We start from the raw sequence: 18,192 nt of genomic DNA on the forward strand, positions 1-18,192 counted from the left end.
GGAAGTGAGTGGGAGAGTCGGGGTGGGATCCAGAAAGGACCACGGGGCGGGAAGCGAACCCGGGTCGCCGGCATTCGGTGAAGGTGCCCCAGCCAGCCGCGCCACGGCTGGGGCCAAGAAAATGATTACAAATCTATGTTTGGAGGGCCATTATTTGCATTGCACAGCCTCAGTGTGTCTGTGTGTCTATTAATTTGCCTGACACACGATAAAGAGATGGAATCAGTTGCATTCATCTCTCTCTCTCTCTCATATTCAGGACAGTGTACAGTGATGCCAAAGCTAGTGTTACAAATAACACAGTAGAAGCACATGTGAACACAGAATAAACAATAGTGGAAATAATTATCTCTCCTTCTTATTGGGCAGCCGTGGCCCACTGGTTAGCACTCTGGACTTGTAACCGGAGGGTTGGAGGTTCGAGCCCCGACCAGTGGGCCGTGGCTGAAGTGCCCTTGAGCAAGGCACCTAACCCCTCACTGCTCCCGGAGCGCCGCTGTAGCAGGCAGCTCACTGCGCTGGGATTAGTGTGTGCTTCACCTCACTGTGTGTACACTGTGTGCTGAGTGTGTTTCACTAATTCACCAATTGGGTTAAATGCAGAGACCAAATTTCCCTCACGGGATCAAAAGAGTATATATACTTATACTTAGGTTATGTATGGTCAAAGCAAGGAAATGATATGAGCACTAGTACAGTGACAGTGGACTAATGTAGAACACACACACACACACCATAAACACAGTTATAGACATATTACACAGACCCATAAACACTCATACATACATACTTATACACACACATTAACATGTTCTTACTGCCTCACACATATATAAATACACACAAAAGAACTCATCCTCCAACTGACGCACCCTCAAAGGCTTGTGTGAGGACGCAAGCAGAAGGAGCAGGAAACAGACTCTGCAGAACTCCGCACACAATCAAATAAGACCACCCGAGGGACATTACGTAATATATCCATATACATATGCATACACAGAGACACACACACACACACACACACACACACACAGGGAGAGAGAGAAACAGACACGCACATGCACGCACACACACAAATACACACATACACATACAGTGATTTTCCCCCAATCACACCCTCTCTCACACACACAAATACACACATACACACACACACACACACACACACACACACACACACACACATAAATACACACATACACACACACACACACACACACACACATAAATACACACATACACACACACACACACACACACACATAAATACACACATACACACACACATACACACACACACACACACACACACATAAATACACACATACACACACACATACACACACACACACACATAAATACACACATACACACACACATACACACACACACACACACACACATAAATACACACATACACACACACACACACATAAATACACACATACACACACACATACACACACACACACACATAAATACACACATACACACACACACACATAAATACACACATACACACACAGTGATTTTCCCAATCACGCCCTGCCTTCCTTCCTCTGCCTCGTTCCTCGTTGTTTTCCAAAAATCTGACCATCCTCCTGTTACCCCAACTGTGTGTGTGTGCGTGAGAGAGAGAAATGAGAGAAAGACGGTATGCATGTGTGTGTGTGTGTGTGTGCATGTGTGTGTATGTGTAAACACAGTGTATGTATGAAAATGGTAGTGTGTGTCTTTGTTTGTACACCACACAAAGAGTGTATGTAAGCATAACAGTGCACACTTAACCAAACACACACACTAACATGCACACACACACTAACACTAACATAGACAGAGACGTTTCCATGCCTTATGGAAACTAAAGATCAAATGAGATGAGTGCCTTCCTGTATCAAACCACATCACACAAAGCTATCCCTGTTGACCTCCGTCAACTTCTAACTTCAGTGATCTTAAGCAACTCTCTCAAATGTGTCTCCAACAGCAGAGAAGTCCCTACATATATCCGAGAAATATCTGTTCCCATGCTGGAATTCAGGATTGCCAGGAGTAGTTGCAAGGAGTAGTTTGATGCACAGTCTGATATTACTATCCCAATGCCAGGGAGGACCATTCTTAAGTTTCAGCATAATTTGGAAAAAGAAATAAACAAATAAACAAGCGTGGAACAGGAAGCGGCCATCTCGGCGCTCATGATCGCTGAAAATAAGATTGATGGCGAATCACATATCACTTTCGCTCAGCTAATGCTCCCTGCAACTGTTGGGATTTCAGTGGAGAGATTTTCAGGAAGATTGATATCATAAGGCCTCAGGGATTTCAATGGAAATTTGGAGGAAGCCTTTAGCTCCAGTAAGTCAGATCTTGTCAGTGCAAGAACATTTATCAGTCTGTGTGACAGAAACATGGTTGTAGTGAGGAGTGAATGAGTCTGTTTACGATCCCTCTCTGTTTTCTGATTAAGGAGATAAAAAAAACAGCAATGGATGACACCTCCATGCAGGTGAAGACAGACAAGAGGAGAAGACAGATTATGAAATTCCCGTGTAATCTCCACCTTAGACTCACCCAGCAAAGTTATCACTTCTCTGGCGCAACCAATACTCATGAACTTGCAGCCTCTGCAAACAACGCATGACCACATGTTTGCTCAGCTTTTCAAAACCCTAACTAAAGACTATCTGATTCTTTTACAATGCACTGAGGCAAGCAGGCCACTCTATTTGCATCTGAGATGTTTTAATTATGGGATGTTTGCACACGAAGCCCAAGCAATGGGTTTGACATTTAACCTGGGTCATTAAATTACTAATCACACCGCCTCTCATTGAAGCCAAGGCTCCCACTCACCAAAGAGGACAGGTCACAGGCCACACACATTTTTGTGAGGGTTATGAATGGATTCAGCGTACTTGATACCACAACCTTTTCGGCTACTGCATGCTAGCCCAGTTCCTTAGCCATTATGCTACCACCGTCTTACTGGTTCCTATTAAAAACAAATGAAGAACAAATTTCTACCATTTGTCTACTCTAAACTAGTGTTTCTTAACTGGTGTGTTGGGACCCAAGAGTGGGTCGCAGAACCGTTCTGGGTGGATCGCAGAGATTCTGGTTAAAAATGTCAGACCTTTACTTTGATAGAATTTATTCTTACTGTATGCCAGTCGTTGCCATGGACATAGACAATGTTTATGTAACAGGTCATGTTAGACATCATTTTAGTAGTAAATATGGCAAAACCCTGAATATTTAAAGTATGGATTCACTTATGATGAGGACAAAAAGGGATAACCCCAGTGTGTGGTGTGCAGTGAATTGCTGGAGTTGAGGACTTCGCAAATGTGCCTAACATCAGCATGTTCCAAACAAGCACCGGCCTGGTACCGGCACTTTATGCGTCTTACCACATGGCCTAGTTCACCGCATCAGTTGGGTTGAACGCTAAAACGGGTCGAGACGAAGAGAACAATCCCGGGAAAACCAGAACGTGTGGTAACCCTAGCTATGTATAGCGGCACAACGGGGTCGAATGAAAAGGGGTTCACATTGTACACGTATGCGGGAGCGCAGCTCTATGGAATCCATTATTGTCAATGGCTTGCGTAAGAACTGGCCTGCAATTTTGCCGCTTTTGCATGTGGAGCGGTCAAAGTTGAACCGCACAGGCGCGCACTGTAAATCATAGGTCTTTTCCGCTGAGCCTGGCGGCAACCAAAATCTTACCAGTGGACTTTCCCTCAGACTGCCTTCGAGTTTTTTACCCAGATAGCAATTTCCTTTGGGCCGGATCCGCATAAAAGCCTTTAGATCCGCCTGTAGCGGACATATGGTATCTGACTGTGGGCCAGATCTGCTCCTGATAGAGGTTTCAGCTCTGTTACCAATGCTGTTTTATCACCAGTTTACAGATTTGTCCCAGGTCCGATTTCCGCAACTCAACTGGAAGTCAGAAGATGCGTTTAAAATACAAAACACTGATTTGGCCCAAACCTGGATTACGGATATGAGCCGAAGGACCATTTTTTCACAGCAGACCCAGGTGGTAATGATATTAATTAAGGTGCTGATTCTAAATGGACTGTCCTTTCCCTACTTCATTGTCAACTGGCTGCTAAAGAAAAAAAAAGGTATTTTGGAATGGCACAAATTTAGAAACCATGGGGGTGCACTATGTTCCCATGGCCACTTCATTTCTACAGTAAGGCTGGAAAAGAAGATATAGTTGGCTCAATATTGATCATATGCTCGTTTCATTATTTTATATTTTTCATTATTATTACCTAGCAGTGGTAAAAGTAGTCAATTGTTGTTTGTGTCAGATCTAACAGTGCTATGAGACAACCCCATATTCTTGCCACACATGCAGAAGTCTAAGCAGTAACGTTAATCAAGGATCTTTGGTTTGCTCACTATCAATCTTTTGACATTATGTGCCAGCCTACGGTAAGACGCAGCCCAACTTTTCAAGGTAGGCTATCTGCTTTTTATCTCTGTTGGTTTATTCAGAGACAACAACAAGCAGCCAAGCGATTGATAACTTTACTGTAAGGTTATGCCTATATGCTATTATTTTCCAGCAATATACTAGCTTAGCTTGAGCAAAACAGCCATCACAATAATTTTGGAAAAACAGTGATAACAGGATCACTGATGATAAAAAACGAGTGTAATTGTGACTTATCCTATTTTCAAAAAGGAATAAATGGCTGATGTTTATTTTGTGTTGTTTGAGATTGACCATGGAGAGGAGATGACTGGAAGACAGCCTGAATATCGATGGGAACAGTGGAATTAACACGACTTAAAGGCCGTGTTGCAGGGTTTATTTTCCAACGAATTTGCACAATTTGCTTGTTGGTAATACACATTTAAACTGTTATCCATTGTATTTGATGTTGTTGGGTATCACAAAACGGAATATAATACGAAAAAGCAGGTACTATTTCACAGCAGTTTGAAGTGATTCTCCTATCCCCCACAATGCGTTGCATTACATCACCTTGGGGAGGCTACAGACCAAAGCCCACCTTGAGACCAAAGATTCTATAGTTAACAGAGTTGAGAGACCCTTGAGAGTAACGAGAGAGGAGTAAAGAGAGACGAGTAAGGGAGTGTTCAGTAGTAGATAGCGCAGATTATAGACAAATAGATATAGATAGCCGAGATAGATATATAGACAGGTAGATAGATAGCTAGATAGATCATGTCATCTGCTGGTCACGGGGTGAGCTCCTCGACCAGCGGCCAAAACGCACTCGCTTCCCTAGCGTTACAGCAGCTCTCCACCGCAGTTTCCATTGGGACGGCACAGCCCACACAAGCACCTGCCAAACTGCTACTTGCCCTTATTATCTCCCTCTTTGGTAAGCAGTACCCTGACGATGTCAATGACAATCAATCACGAGGAATAGTTATCGAAAATATTCATGCTGAAGACACGACAAGCCTAATCGGTTTGCAACAACAGGGGTGGCTCACAGGTGGGACTGGAAAGTTAGCCCATAGCTATCATGATGCTTTATATTCTGATCTTCTGACTAAGTTTACCCGGTTGCATACTTATCTGAACTAACGACATGATCACCATCACTAGATATAAAGAAAATGTTGACGTCACTCGGTGCTGTTCACTGACAGTAACTGTAAACAAAAAAAGTGTCGTAACGTTATAAGCATAATGCATTGAACTGAATAGGCGCATTTATGTAGCCTCATAACGAGACTTCTCAAATTCAGAAAAAATTGCATTAAACTAAAATCGGAAGACATTGTTATCTTTGTTAGACATATAGGGTAGTTGTCATATAAATGCTGTAACGAAATTCGAAGTGTAAATATACAAACTTTATGTTGAAAGTGTAACCACGATGTCCATTGAAATGCATTGAAATTAATGAAGCGCAGATCATGTAGCCCCCAACGTGACGTCATCACCGAATTGTGTAAAAGAAACCCTGCTTATACTAAAAACGACAAAAACTGGCATTTAACACCATTTGGAGACATTTTTAAAAATGATATACATATATTGAGTGCTTTATGTACCCATTAATCAACAGTGGTGGTTAACCTGCAACACAGGCTTTAAACTTTGTCTGGGATTGCACTTCTACAGCCAGGTTGTTGAATAAAAAATAATAAGAACCTGTTAGCAAATGTGTAGCAAACATAAGTAATTACCAATCACATTTCACATGTCAAACAAAGCCGGCTGATATCTGATAAACGGGTCCGTACCACACACAATAAACAGACCCGTATTGCATATGATAAGCAGATATGGAACACGTCAGTAACACAGACTAGGCTATCATACGGAACTGGGCCAGTCTTAGCCCTTATTGGCACCAGATCCATCAAACGGATCCAGACCAATTTTGGATCGATGTGCGTTTGGACGCCGGATCAGGTCCATTATGGAAGTCTTCTTATAGAGTCTTCACTGTGGAGCCTTCACTAAGGAGTCTTCACCAAGGAGTCTTTACCGTGGAGCCTTCACTAAGGAGTCTTCGCCATGGAGCCTTCACTAAGGAGTCTTCGCCATGGAGCCTTCACTAAGGAGCCTTCACCGTGGAGCCTTCACTAAGGAACCTGGGAATGTAAGCAGCCGCCATCTTGAAGGCAATCAGGCTTATAAAGTCATCCGCACAGGTGGAGACCATTCACAAGTAGGAAAAGGGAACACTAACCGAAACAGATGACGAAATGGCGGCCAGAAAGAAAGTGTTGCCATGATCAATCCCTGCCTCTGAACAGAGCGACAGGCAGGAAGGAACAAAGAGGGATCGACAAAGTCTAAATCCCAATGTCATCCCTAAGGTCTAAGCCCTGAACCCTCACACACTTAACTGACATCCGTCTTAAGTGATCAAGTTTGCGAGGGTGTAAGGGTTCAAGAAGCTAATAACAGGAATGGCACCGCACCTGTGACCTATCATTAAATTAAATCATTCAATTTTTAGTCTGACCAACATCTTAATTTGTTCCCTGTTAAATTAAAGCGTATCCATAACCATATCCATAAATTGGCAACACAAAAAAACGTTTCTGTTCACGGCAGTTGTTTACTGATGTTTTTTCAAACTTCCAGCGTTCCGTTCAGTAACCCCGTGTTTCCCGCCACAGCGCTATGAATTGTGAGTAATTCTCTTGAGTAAAGTGTTCATAGATGTCGACTTACGGAAATGACACAGAAAGGGTGCGAGCGAGAGCCCTTTTCTGTAGTGGGACATTTTTCTGTAGTGGGACAGCCCTGAGCCCTCACAAAGTTTGCGGGAACGCACATCAAAGTGTGTGAGTGTGTAAGGGGAGAGATTAGGATTCAGCCATAGTTTCTTATGCATGGAGGCCTCATGTTGTTCTGTAAACAGGGTTTACATGTGACGTGCTTGGTTGTACACGGACCCCTGTTGGGGGGCACACAGGAAGTTTCGGGAGTTCGAAAGTAAACGACTCATGCTTGAACCTGGTGTCATCATTGTCTCCTGAATCAGCAATAACCTTAACGTAACACATGTCATGTGACATTATGACAGCCAATTATGTTTGGTCTCTTTCCCTCCATTTGACTAGCAACCACTTCTTAAAAAGAACATTCTGACTGAATCCAGGAAATGAATGATGGTATGATCATTTTAAACTAACAAGCATGCTCCATGCAGCAGCAGCTAGCAGTGTTTTCTGTAAACCGTGACCTTTCACATGTTAACCTCTCGACTACACTCTCTCAGCCTGCGTTGAGCATGTCTCAAAGCCTGAGCATGTCTCAAAGAGGAAGTGCTGCGTGATATCAAAACACACACAGACCCACTTTCAGGTCCTATATTCACTGCGTGCATACATGCACATATACACACAGACACACACACTTTTAAGTCCTATATTAATTCATACACACAGATACACACACTTTTAGGTCCTAGATTAATTGCATGCATACACACACACACACACAACACAAATAGTTGAGGACCACATTAGATGTGCACAGTTTCACATGCTCTGTTTTCAGCACTCATGTACATCCGGCATTACATGTTTATCAACTCTCTCACCACAAGCAGACTTCACTTGACAGCAAAATAACCACAAGGCGACGCTTAGCTTCTTGACAGGCGGTTTTGAAGAGCTGTGGTTGTAGCCCTGTGGAAACAGGAGAGGGATTGTGCTATAGACTGATGAGTACATTAAATGATAAATTCCAAACGCTTCTCAGTATCAGTGTCAGACATCAACATGCTGACAGGAAGAGAAACTGCACGACGCTAGGATGGAAAACTATATGTTTAGCTGTCTGAGTCAAACCACTGAACTTGTGACACCTATTAGTCAAGATGGACTTCTAAAAACTCCCAAGGCTAGCAACGAATAACGTATTACTCACAAAGGTATTTGTTGAAGATAAGATAGGACATCACTCCAAATTGCTACCACATCAGACTCAGAATCAGCTTTATTGGCCAGCTTTGCGTAAACAAACAAGGAATTTGACCCCGGTTAATCGGTTACACTTTACTTGACAGTGTCGACATAAGAGTGACATGACACGGTCATGAACGTGTCATAAACAAGTCATAAACGTTTAGGATATAACGCTTCTGTTATTAAAGTGCCCATATTATGACTGTTGTTGTCCCTGTCAAGTCTTGTTGTCCCTGTCAAGGTTGCCATGGTTGTGGACACCTCAACAGGCACAGGCAAGATACAATTGCAATGGGGCGAGGGGGGTTCACAAGAGAGCTGTAATAGTTAACATATTGAGGATCAATTCGTTTTAAATAACCCCCCTATTAATGTGCAATGAGCCACTTAAGGTGCTGAGTTGACACACTGGAACGTACTGTAGTGCATGATGAATTAGCCAAGAAGGCTCGCATATGCCAGACTGAGTTAGTTGGAGAGGATTGATGACCACACCATGGACACAGGGTCACTTTAGGCCTGTTTTAAGATAATCTTTTGGCATCCTTACGTGCATGTGTGAGTCTGTGTGTGAGCGAGAGAAAGACAGAGAGAGAAATAGGAAGAGAGACAGAGAGAGGGTGAAAGAAGGAGGACAAGAGAAAAAGAGAGAGGACAATAATATTTGTATTTCCTTGATAGTTTTTCTTTGGTGATGTTATATACTCTGGGTGTATGAGAGAGAGAGAGAGAGAGAGAGAGAGAGAGAGAGAGAGAGAGAGAGAGAGAGAGAGAGAAATTGTGTGTGGATTTCTCACCAGCTTTGCATTGCAATACGTCACCACTCAGCCAATTCAAACACATTCAAATTAAATATGTGTATGTTTTGAGTGCTGCGCCATATTCAGAGATATGGATGTTTCCACTGCATTCTTGTAGGAGGAATGTGGCGGAGGAACCTCACCACAGATCAACACTAACTGAGAACATTCAATCTACCTGTCTCTATAGAGGCAAGTCTGGTGAACATCAGTCTAAGCAAAGCCATAGAACTACTGTACTGTACCTTGTGAACCTTCTGCTGAACTTCCGTTTAGAACCATATTAAAACCAGACCACATCCAACCCAAAAGAGTTCTGAAGTCTGCCGCTGCTCGGGGACGAATTTCACAAGGTCATCCCTTTTAGACAAAACAACAAATTTCAAGCACACCACCATCAATATTAAAAACTGGATGCTAATTGATGCTTGTTATTTTATAGTATCAAGTGGCTTTAGCAGTTTTCCTAATCAATTACTGAGGCACATGGTCCAAGCCAAGCTAATTTTAAAGTCAAGTCATTTATTTATATAGCACATTTAAAAAAGACAGGGGTTGAGTCAAAGTGCTGAACAAACACAAAGAAAAGGTTGGCTAATAAGTCATAACAATAAGACCATCTACACAAAGGCCATACATCTACAAAAACTAAGTGTGATTATCCGTAGCAAGACAGCATTAGTAGCGGTGAAAAGAAAATAGATAAGATACATAAAAATAAATAAGAAAATTAAAACAAGACCAAGACCTGAACATCATACTGTATTAAAAGCTAGTGAAAAAAAATATGTCTTGAGATTGGATTTGAAGGAGGTAATTGTAGGGGAGAATTTGATATGTGGAGGAAGGGTATTCCAGAGCTTTGGAGCAGCTACAGAAAAAGCTCGGTCGCCACGGGTTTTGACGTGTACGTGGGACAGCAAGCAGTAGTTGGTCTTGTGACCTGAGTAACCTGGTAGTAGAGTGTGGGGGCAGAAGTTCAGAGATGTAAGGTGGGGCCAAACCTTTAAGGGCTTTAAAAACAAAAAGTAAAATTTTAAACTCAATCCTGAATTTGACCAGAAGCCAGTGTAGCTGAGCTAAAATTGATGTTATGTGCTCACTTTTTTTGGTGTTGGTGAGGAGCCTAGCAGCAGCGTTTTGTACTAGCTGGAGTTTGTTTAGATTTGATTGTGACATGCCAATGTACAGAGAATTGCAGTAATCTAAGCGGGAGGAGATGAAGGCATGGACAACGGTTTCAAGATCAGTTGCGGACAGAATGGGTTTCAGCTTGGCTATGGTTCTTAATTGACCATTCTTAATTATTCAGGAGTGTCTGAGCAGTGAGTCATCCCTCCACTGCAATTGAGCCTAGAAAAGGAGACGGTTGGGAATATAATGCAGTTTTGGGCAAACGCAAATATCACTGTCTCTGATAAAGTAACTCATGATTAAGAAGACGATATCCAGATGTTCTATCTTTCATTTTTTTCTTATGGCAAAACCCCCTCCTCTCTCTCTCTCTCTCTCTCTCTCTCTCTCTGTTCTTCCCTCTTCCCATGACAATAACACAGCCAGGTTAATTAGGCTATTCATCACAGTTCTGTTCCCTATTTAAACTATGATGAATGCCTGAAAACATGAGTTGTGTGAAGTGACTGAAAGGTTGAAGCCTTGCTTGTGTGTTTAAGTGTGATTCATTGCTGCCAGGATAGTTTCAAGAGAGAGTAGTTTTGACAGTCTCAAAACTCACACTCTGTTTTTGGTCTCTATTCTCCCTCTCCCCAAAATGAAACTTCAAACTTGCTTTATATATATATATATATATATATATATATATATGTGTGTGTGTGTGTGTAATTTGAACATATAATCAACTAAAATGCATTATTCGTGTTATTGTCCTTGTGCTGTGCCTTCATATATGTCATTAAGTCATTTAAAACAATAACAAGGAACTCTTTTTGAAGTCTATTTTCTGAGTCCCTTGAAATACAAGAGAGGTTTGATTACCTCAACTGCGTAGCGTTTACGCAGCGCGCATGAAGGGATCGGAGACCGTTTACAAGGAGACCGTGCTTGTGGTATGTCACTAGCTTTGCGCAGCTACGGAGGCGGAGTTCAGGACTGGGGTTTTCTAGTGAAACTTTAAGTGACAGCTCAGAGTGTGTGAGTGTGCATGGCTGTGAGCAGCGCCGATACAAGAAAGTGCGGAAACACCGAAGACAAAGCATGCGAGAAGTTTCAACCTGCCTCTGTTCACTTGCTGAGGAATGACAATGGAACTAAACACACCACGACGCTTTGATTCCCGGGCAAGAAATATGAAAAGAAATTCCATGCAGACCTAAAGCGCAATATCTACAGAAATGCAGTTTGAAACGTGCGTAAACTCGCAAGGACGCACATAAAGCATTTTTTTATTACTTCAAAAAAAAAAAAAATGTGCCCAGAAAACAATAACACGGTAGTCACTACCCCGGCAGTCACCAGCGGGACCAGAGTACCAGCCATCCCGATCATCATGTTCATATTCGGCGTGGTTGGTAATGTCATCGCCATCGTGGTGCTTCGCAAGTCAAGAAAGGAGAAGAAAGAGACGACCTTTTACACTCTGGTGTGTGGGCTCGCTGTCACCGACCTGCTCGGCACTCTGCTGGCGAGCCCCGTGACTATCGCGACATATGTGAAGGGAAAGTGGCCCGGTGGAGACGGTGGAGACCCGCTGTGCCAGTACTCAGGCTTCATCCTGCTCTTTTTCTCCCTGGCCGGGCTTGGAATCATCTGTGCCATGTCCATAGAGAGGTATCTTGCAATCAACCACGCGTACTTCTACAGTCACTACGTGGATCAGCGACTCGCCGCCATCACGCTGTTGGGCATCTACTTGTCCAACATTCTGTTTTGTGCGCTCCCAACCATGGGACTCGGACAGGTCAAACTCCAGTACCCAAACACCTGGTGCTTCATTGACTGGCGGACTAATGACTCGACGCACGCCGTCTTCTCCTATATGTACGCCGGCTTCAGCTCGTTGCTCATTCTGGCTACAGTGATCTGTAACTTTATGGTGTGCGGAGCGCTGATTATGATGCACAGGCGCTTTGTGCGAAGGACTTCTCTCGGTACCGATCATGGGCGCATCGCGGAGCTCCGGCGCAGACGAAGTTTCGGGCGCCTGGCAGGGGTTGAGATGCAGATGGTAGTTCTGCTCATCGCGACGTCCGTAGTTGTCCTCATTTGTTCCATACCTTTAGTGGTAAGCATTCTTTCTCTACTCTCTTAATCTTCTTACACTATCGGTTTCTAGCAAGAAAAAACTTTTTTAAATGAACACACAAACGTCCATTGTCGGTTGCGCAATCCATTTTGAAATGTTGAAGAACTTGTATCAGCAGGTAGGCGAATGCTAAATGAACACATTAAGGTTATATCACGCCTGGTCGGAGTTTCGCAATGGCGTAAATTGAGTTAAATTAAATAGGAAATAGGTAATTTTACATTCAATAAATGACAACTAAATTTATGGTGAAACACATGTGCAAGTTTTATACTAAGAAAGTGTTTGACAACAAATAATCTTATGTTAAATTAAACAGTGCACAAATTGGTTTACTGGTGTCGTTGGCGAGCTAAGGAGGACTACACTTATGTTTTTGTTTTATGTGTGTTTAAAATTAAAACATTGATCTGAAATTCTGCATCATACGTCTTAAAAAATCCAAACCGTATATAAAAGCGCCGTGCAACATAAACACAAATACAAAACGAATGCAGCGACTTGCACTATTAAAGCTTCACATTAGTTGTAATCATTCATGTGTAATGACAATGTAAATATATGGCATATAGTTTATGCAAAAAAACATCAGCAGTAAAAACAAACAGATAAATAGGTTGACTAAATCTCCACAATAAAACGAAACAAGTGGAGACAAGTCATTTCAGCTGCAGGGTAAACCTGTGCAATATTGAGGGGAAAAAAGGCCCAACTACCAAAGAGAGTCCTAGCTTTATCTAGATGACTTCACTGTGGCAAAAATAACTTTTCTCTGTGAAAATGTACCAGTTAGCCATCCTTCTGATTGTCCTCTGACACCCAAGATTAAAGAACAAACCAGTTTTTCAAGGAGACATGTTTATGTGGGCCCTACCAAAATCTTTCAATTCTAAATAAAAAAAATACCATGTGCAAGTAAGTGCATGTAGATGACCTCAATGGATGAAATGAATAGATAGGGTACCCAAGAATTTTCTTGTGTTCCAAACCGCTCAAAAGCAAACAAGCAAGTGTGCATCTTTGACCACTTTTCTGTGAAAAGCCCATCATTCCCAAGGTCAATTCAAAATCTCTCACAAGAACCACAGCATGACCAAAATGGGGTTCATTTGTAATAGTTCAGATCTGGTCCAAGCTCAGACAGAAGGGTTTTTTTTTTTTTCAGTTCACATTTGGTTTTGGGAAATTTGAACCCAGATGGGCAAGCCGTGACCTGATGCTGTTTTGAGCAGTAGAGTATTGTGAGACTGTCAGAAACGCGCTAGCGTGGACAGTGATTGATGTCGCTTACAAGGCGGGGTTCTGTTTAAACTGGCTTCTGTTCAATGCCTGTGTCCTCACTCTAGCGGACTGTGTGTGTGTGTGTGTGTGTGTGAGAGAGAGAGAGAAAGAGAAAGAGGTCTGTATGTCTTGAGGTAATGGGTGTTTGCCGACCCCTCTCAAGACACCTGTTATTCTGGTGTTGAATAAACACCAGTGTCCTTATTTTTTCCTCCCTGGCTCTGTGACATCAGATTAGATTAATGGCGGTTAATGACCGCACTGACCCTCTGTCTTCCGTCAGATTAGATTCATGGCGGTTAATGACCGCACTCACCCCCTGTCTTCCGTCTCCCACAGGTGCGTGTGTTTGTCAACCAGCTGTACCGGCCGCCTGTGGAGATGTGCAAAGACAAGAACCCCGATCTGCAAGCCATCCGCATCGCCTCGGTCAATCCCATCCTGGACCCCTGGATCTACATCCTCCTCAGCAAGACCGTCCTGCTTAAGCTGCTGGACAAGATCAAGTGCCTGTTCTGCCGCATCGGTCGCCGCAGCAACGGACACGGGCACGGTCCCAGGAGGCCGCAGGACTTCCGCTGCACTAGCGCGGGGCCCACGTCCTCGGTGGTGTCCCACGACTCGCCCTCACTCGTCTCGAGGGAACTCCGCGACGTGGTCAGCACCTCACAGACATACTTGTGCCCGTCGGATGGGGTGGCGCTGACGGGGGGCACGAGTCCCCCCACGGTTGAGCGGATGCTGCTGGGGGGGCAGACCAGCTTGCTCAGCTGCCCCAGACTGGGGCAAGAGAACAGGACACAGGGCACAGGGGTGGGCCTCACTCAGACTGAACAGCTGGCCTTCTGCCCCAAACAGCCCCCCCTACAGGTGACTTTTACTGATGAGACACTCAACCTGCAGGAGAGGAGCATATGAGATGCGCATGCGTATGTGTGTGTGTGTGTGTGTGTGTGTGTTTGGGAGAGGAGTGGTCCTGAAGGATGTTGGGAGGTGATAGTGGGAGCCTACGCTTTTTGTTTCATGAACAAATATAAATATCTGCTGTCGCGAGAGAGAGAGACAGAGAGAGAAAGACAGAGTGTGTGTGTGTGTGTGTGTGTGTGTGTGTGTGTGCAGAGGAAAATGGAAAGTCATTGACAGTGGGGAAACCCTGAATGTACAACAAAGCCCAGGAGTCTGCTGCCACACATTTGAAGGCGACCTTTGACCTTTGTGGAGGCAAGATGGACGCAAACAATTGCCATGGGAAACTACGCCAGATAGACTGAGCAGGAAAAGGAACCACATCAAGAGCCAAACATGAGTGGAGGAAATCTGGACTTTAATCACAAATTCACAAGAAAGACAAAGACGAATTTCAAACAAATGTTCCTGGCTGACTGCTAAGAGATCCGTTATCTGTCGCTGAAAGTCAGTAAAGTATTAAGCTATTGAGGTTTGCTGACTAATGGTGGCCTGGTTAATGCAGGAGAGGACAGATCACAATGAAGTTTGATGTCATGTCAGATTGTTGTTATTGTTTTTATTTCCTCTTGTGTTCTGTGGTTTGTTTGTTTGTTCGGCTCTAGCCAAAGCAGTGAAGTGGCGTGTTAATGAATCATCGGCGGCCCTGCTGTAGATTCAGTGCTGGTGAGGGCCGGAGCGCATTTGTCAAACTGATACTGCTGACTCAACAACCTCTCACTGACATCAACACATGCAGGACAGAGCTGAATTTCCAATAAAGACAAAGAGTCTGACAGAAAAGCACATGTTGAAACTACGCATTGCCACACACATGAAGCTCAGAGACAGCACGCCCGTGTTCCCAGGAACCGAGTCATTCTGCAGAGACACTGAAAGGGACTGATATATTTACTGCACTTTTGCATCTTTTTCTTAAGGGCCTTTGGTCTAAGCCAGACCCACTGATCAAGTGACCAGGTGTACTTAATGAACGTCCTTAAGAGATAGCTTGTACATATAGCCATGTTGCTGAAAATGTGAAGTGTTTAGTGCAATGGTCTTATTTATTTATGAATGTAAAACAAAATTCTTCTCTGTGAGAAGGTCTGATTAATTGTGCTGGTTTCAGAAAGCTATTAAGAAATCATTTGGATATTATATATATAAAAAAAAGATAAAGTTACTCAGTCTTGCATAGTTTGGGTCATTGAAATTATGTCATATCACTCAACAGCAACTGAAACTCACACTGGTTGTTCATCAGAGTAAAGCGAACATTAATGTGAACGTGAGCGAACATTGATGTGAACGAGAATGAACATTAATGTGAACGTGAGCGAACATTAATGTGAAAGATATTTCCACTGGGTAAAGAAAGGGAATGTAGGTGGCACATAAGCTGGGTCAGACTTCTGCATTCTGCATTCTACAGTGTTAACTGTACTGGCCTTCTACTAGTGACTGAAGCCACTTTATTCTACGTTGTGAGTGTAACAGGTAATTTAGTTGTTTGTTATCCAATGATTGCTGCTTTTGCCATTCTGCATGTTGATTATTGAATCATGTTGCAATTTTCCTCCAACTGAATTGAAATCGCCACTTGTTTTTGGGGAAAAATAAACCTTAAATGAAGAAACACAAACCCTTTTGTCTGGACATTTTTTTGTTTGTTTTTGTTTTGTTTTGTTTTAAAAGATGATTTAGCACCTGGCCTAAACCAGAGTGAGCACAGGAGCCTCGTAGAAAGGAACTGCTGGGTGAGACAACGACCCCATGTGCTAGATAGATAGATAGATAGATACTTTATTGATCCCCAGGGGAAATTCAAGGTCTCAGCAGCATACATACAACACAAACACATTCTTTAACAGCAGAAAGAGTAATTAAAGTATATAATATAAAAACACAACTAAGCAGTAAGGACAGTAGAAGATAAAGAATATGCTAAATATACTAAAATACAAATTATACTAACACTTAATACAATATATAAAAATATACTAAAATACAAATTACAAAAACACAAATTATACTAACTAACACTTAATCTAAATCAATTCTAAAAACAGTATCCACATAGTGGTTACTGTTTATAGTGATTAATAAGTGATTAATAAATCAGAGGCGCTTGCAATGACTGAGGCAGGGACTGAGCCTGTGATTCTCTGTGCATAGCAAGGTAAGGTAAGGTGCTCTAAGGTGCTCTGTGTGAATGAGTGTCATGGTGGTAGTGCAATGGTGATAGTGGCCATGGTGATAGTGCAAATGAGTAAGTCAACAGTGCAACAGTGCAGAAATAAAGTAAAGTCTATATATTGTGCTGTTTGACATAATAATAAATAATAATAATACATTTTGTTTGTTACATAGCGCCTTTCAAAGCACCCAAGGTCACTTTACACATTTTTTCCACAAAAATAAGTCACCCTGAAAGGCATATATGATTCTAACTGTCTCACTGATTTGCATTATGCACACTCAATTCTCATGGTATCTGCTAGACAACAAGTACCAAAACATGATTAGTTCATAGATTTCACATGTAAAATACATTTTATACAACCCCACCCCCATCTTGCCTGTTTATAATTCTGAGAAATTCTTGAATTGTGTGCATGTGTGCATGTACATGTTTATGTTTATGTGTGTGTGGGTGTGTGTGTGTGTGTGCGTGCTTGTGCTTGTGTGTGTGCCTGTGCATGTGCCTGTGTGTGTGTGCATGTGCATGCATGCGTACATATGTCTACTGTGTGAGTATGTGTCATACGTATGATTACTGTGAATGTATGTGTGTGCGTGTGTATCTGTTTATGCACGTGTGCATATGGAATGGGTTAACATGACCCCTGGAGGCAAACATATGCAACAAATTGGTCATCCTAGGCCCTACGGTTCTCAAGATATTCACAGAAAACTCTGTTGGTGTATGGTCACTAAATGTACACATAAATTAATTTATTGTATGGCCCCCCATGAACGAAAGTCCACGAAACTTGGCATGCATTCGGAGGTTGTCATAATGATCCTACACTTTCAATTTCGTGCAGTTTTGACCATGTCAACCAGAGATATTGTGATTAAAACACCTAATTTTTTGCTTTTTAATTTATAACTAGGTGGCACTATCCATGAAATAAGTGGTAATGGGATAGATTGACATGCCCCCTTAAGACCAACATACAAAAAAAAGGTGGACCTCCTAGGCCCTACGGTTCTCGAGATATTCACAGAAAACTGTCTCCGGCCACCTACAGGCCAGTTAGTGTATAGTAACATAAATTAATTTATTGTGTGGCCCCCCATGAACGGAATTCCGCGAAACTTGGCGTGCATTCAGACGGTGTCATAATGATCCTACACTTCCAATTTCGTGCAGTTTTGACTATGTTAGGTCACAGATACCTGCGATTACAACACCTCATTTTTACTTTTTTGTGTTTAACTTGGTGAAATGGGTTGACATGGCCCATTCCA

General features: G+C 42.7%; 1 protein-coding gene across 1 annotated transcript; it reads left to right on the plus strand.

Moving 5' to 3' along the window:
- The first annotated feature begins 11,307 nt into the window (after positions 1 to 11,307).
- On the plus strand, positions 11,308 to 16,360 carry ptger4b (prostaglandin E receptor 4 (subtype EP4) b). Its single transcript, XM_042058799.1, has 2 exons — positions 11,308 to 12,468; positions 14,110 to 16,360. The coding sequence occupies exons 1-2, from the start codon at positions 11,653 to 11,655 to the stop codon at positions 14,686 to 14,688; spliced, it is 1,395 nt and encodes a 464-aa protein (XP_041914733.1). The 5' UTR covers positions 11,308 to 11,652; the 3' UTR covers positions 14,689 to 16,360.
- Positions 16,361 to 18,192: the final 1,832 nt, after the last annotated feature.

The sequence above is a fragment of the Alosa sapidissima genome, chromosome 13, assembly GCF_018492685.1.
Source record: "Alosa sapidissima isolate fAloSap1 chromosome 13, fAloSap1.pri, whole genome shotgun sequence".
Taxonomy (NCBI): Eukaryota; Metazoa; Chordata; class Actinopteri; order Clupeiformes; family Clupeidae; genus Alosa; species Alosa sapidissima.

What these genes read in the sequence shown, in the direction of transcription:
- ptger4b (XM_042058799.1), top strand. Translation starts at nt 11,653, where the DNA reads ATGTGCCCAGAAAACAATAACACGGTAGTCACTACCCCGGCAGTCACC. An exon ending in TTTGTTCCATACCTTTAGTG is followed by an intron (nt 12,469 to 14,109) that starts GTAAGCATTCTT and finishes CGTCTCCCACAG; the next exon opens with GTGCGTGTGTTTGTCAACCA.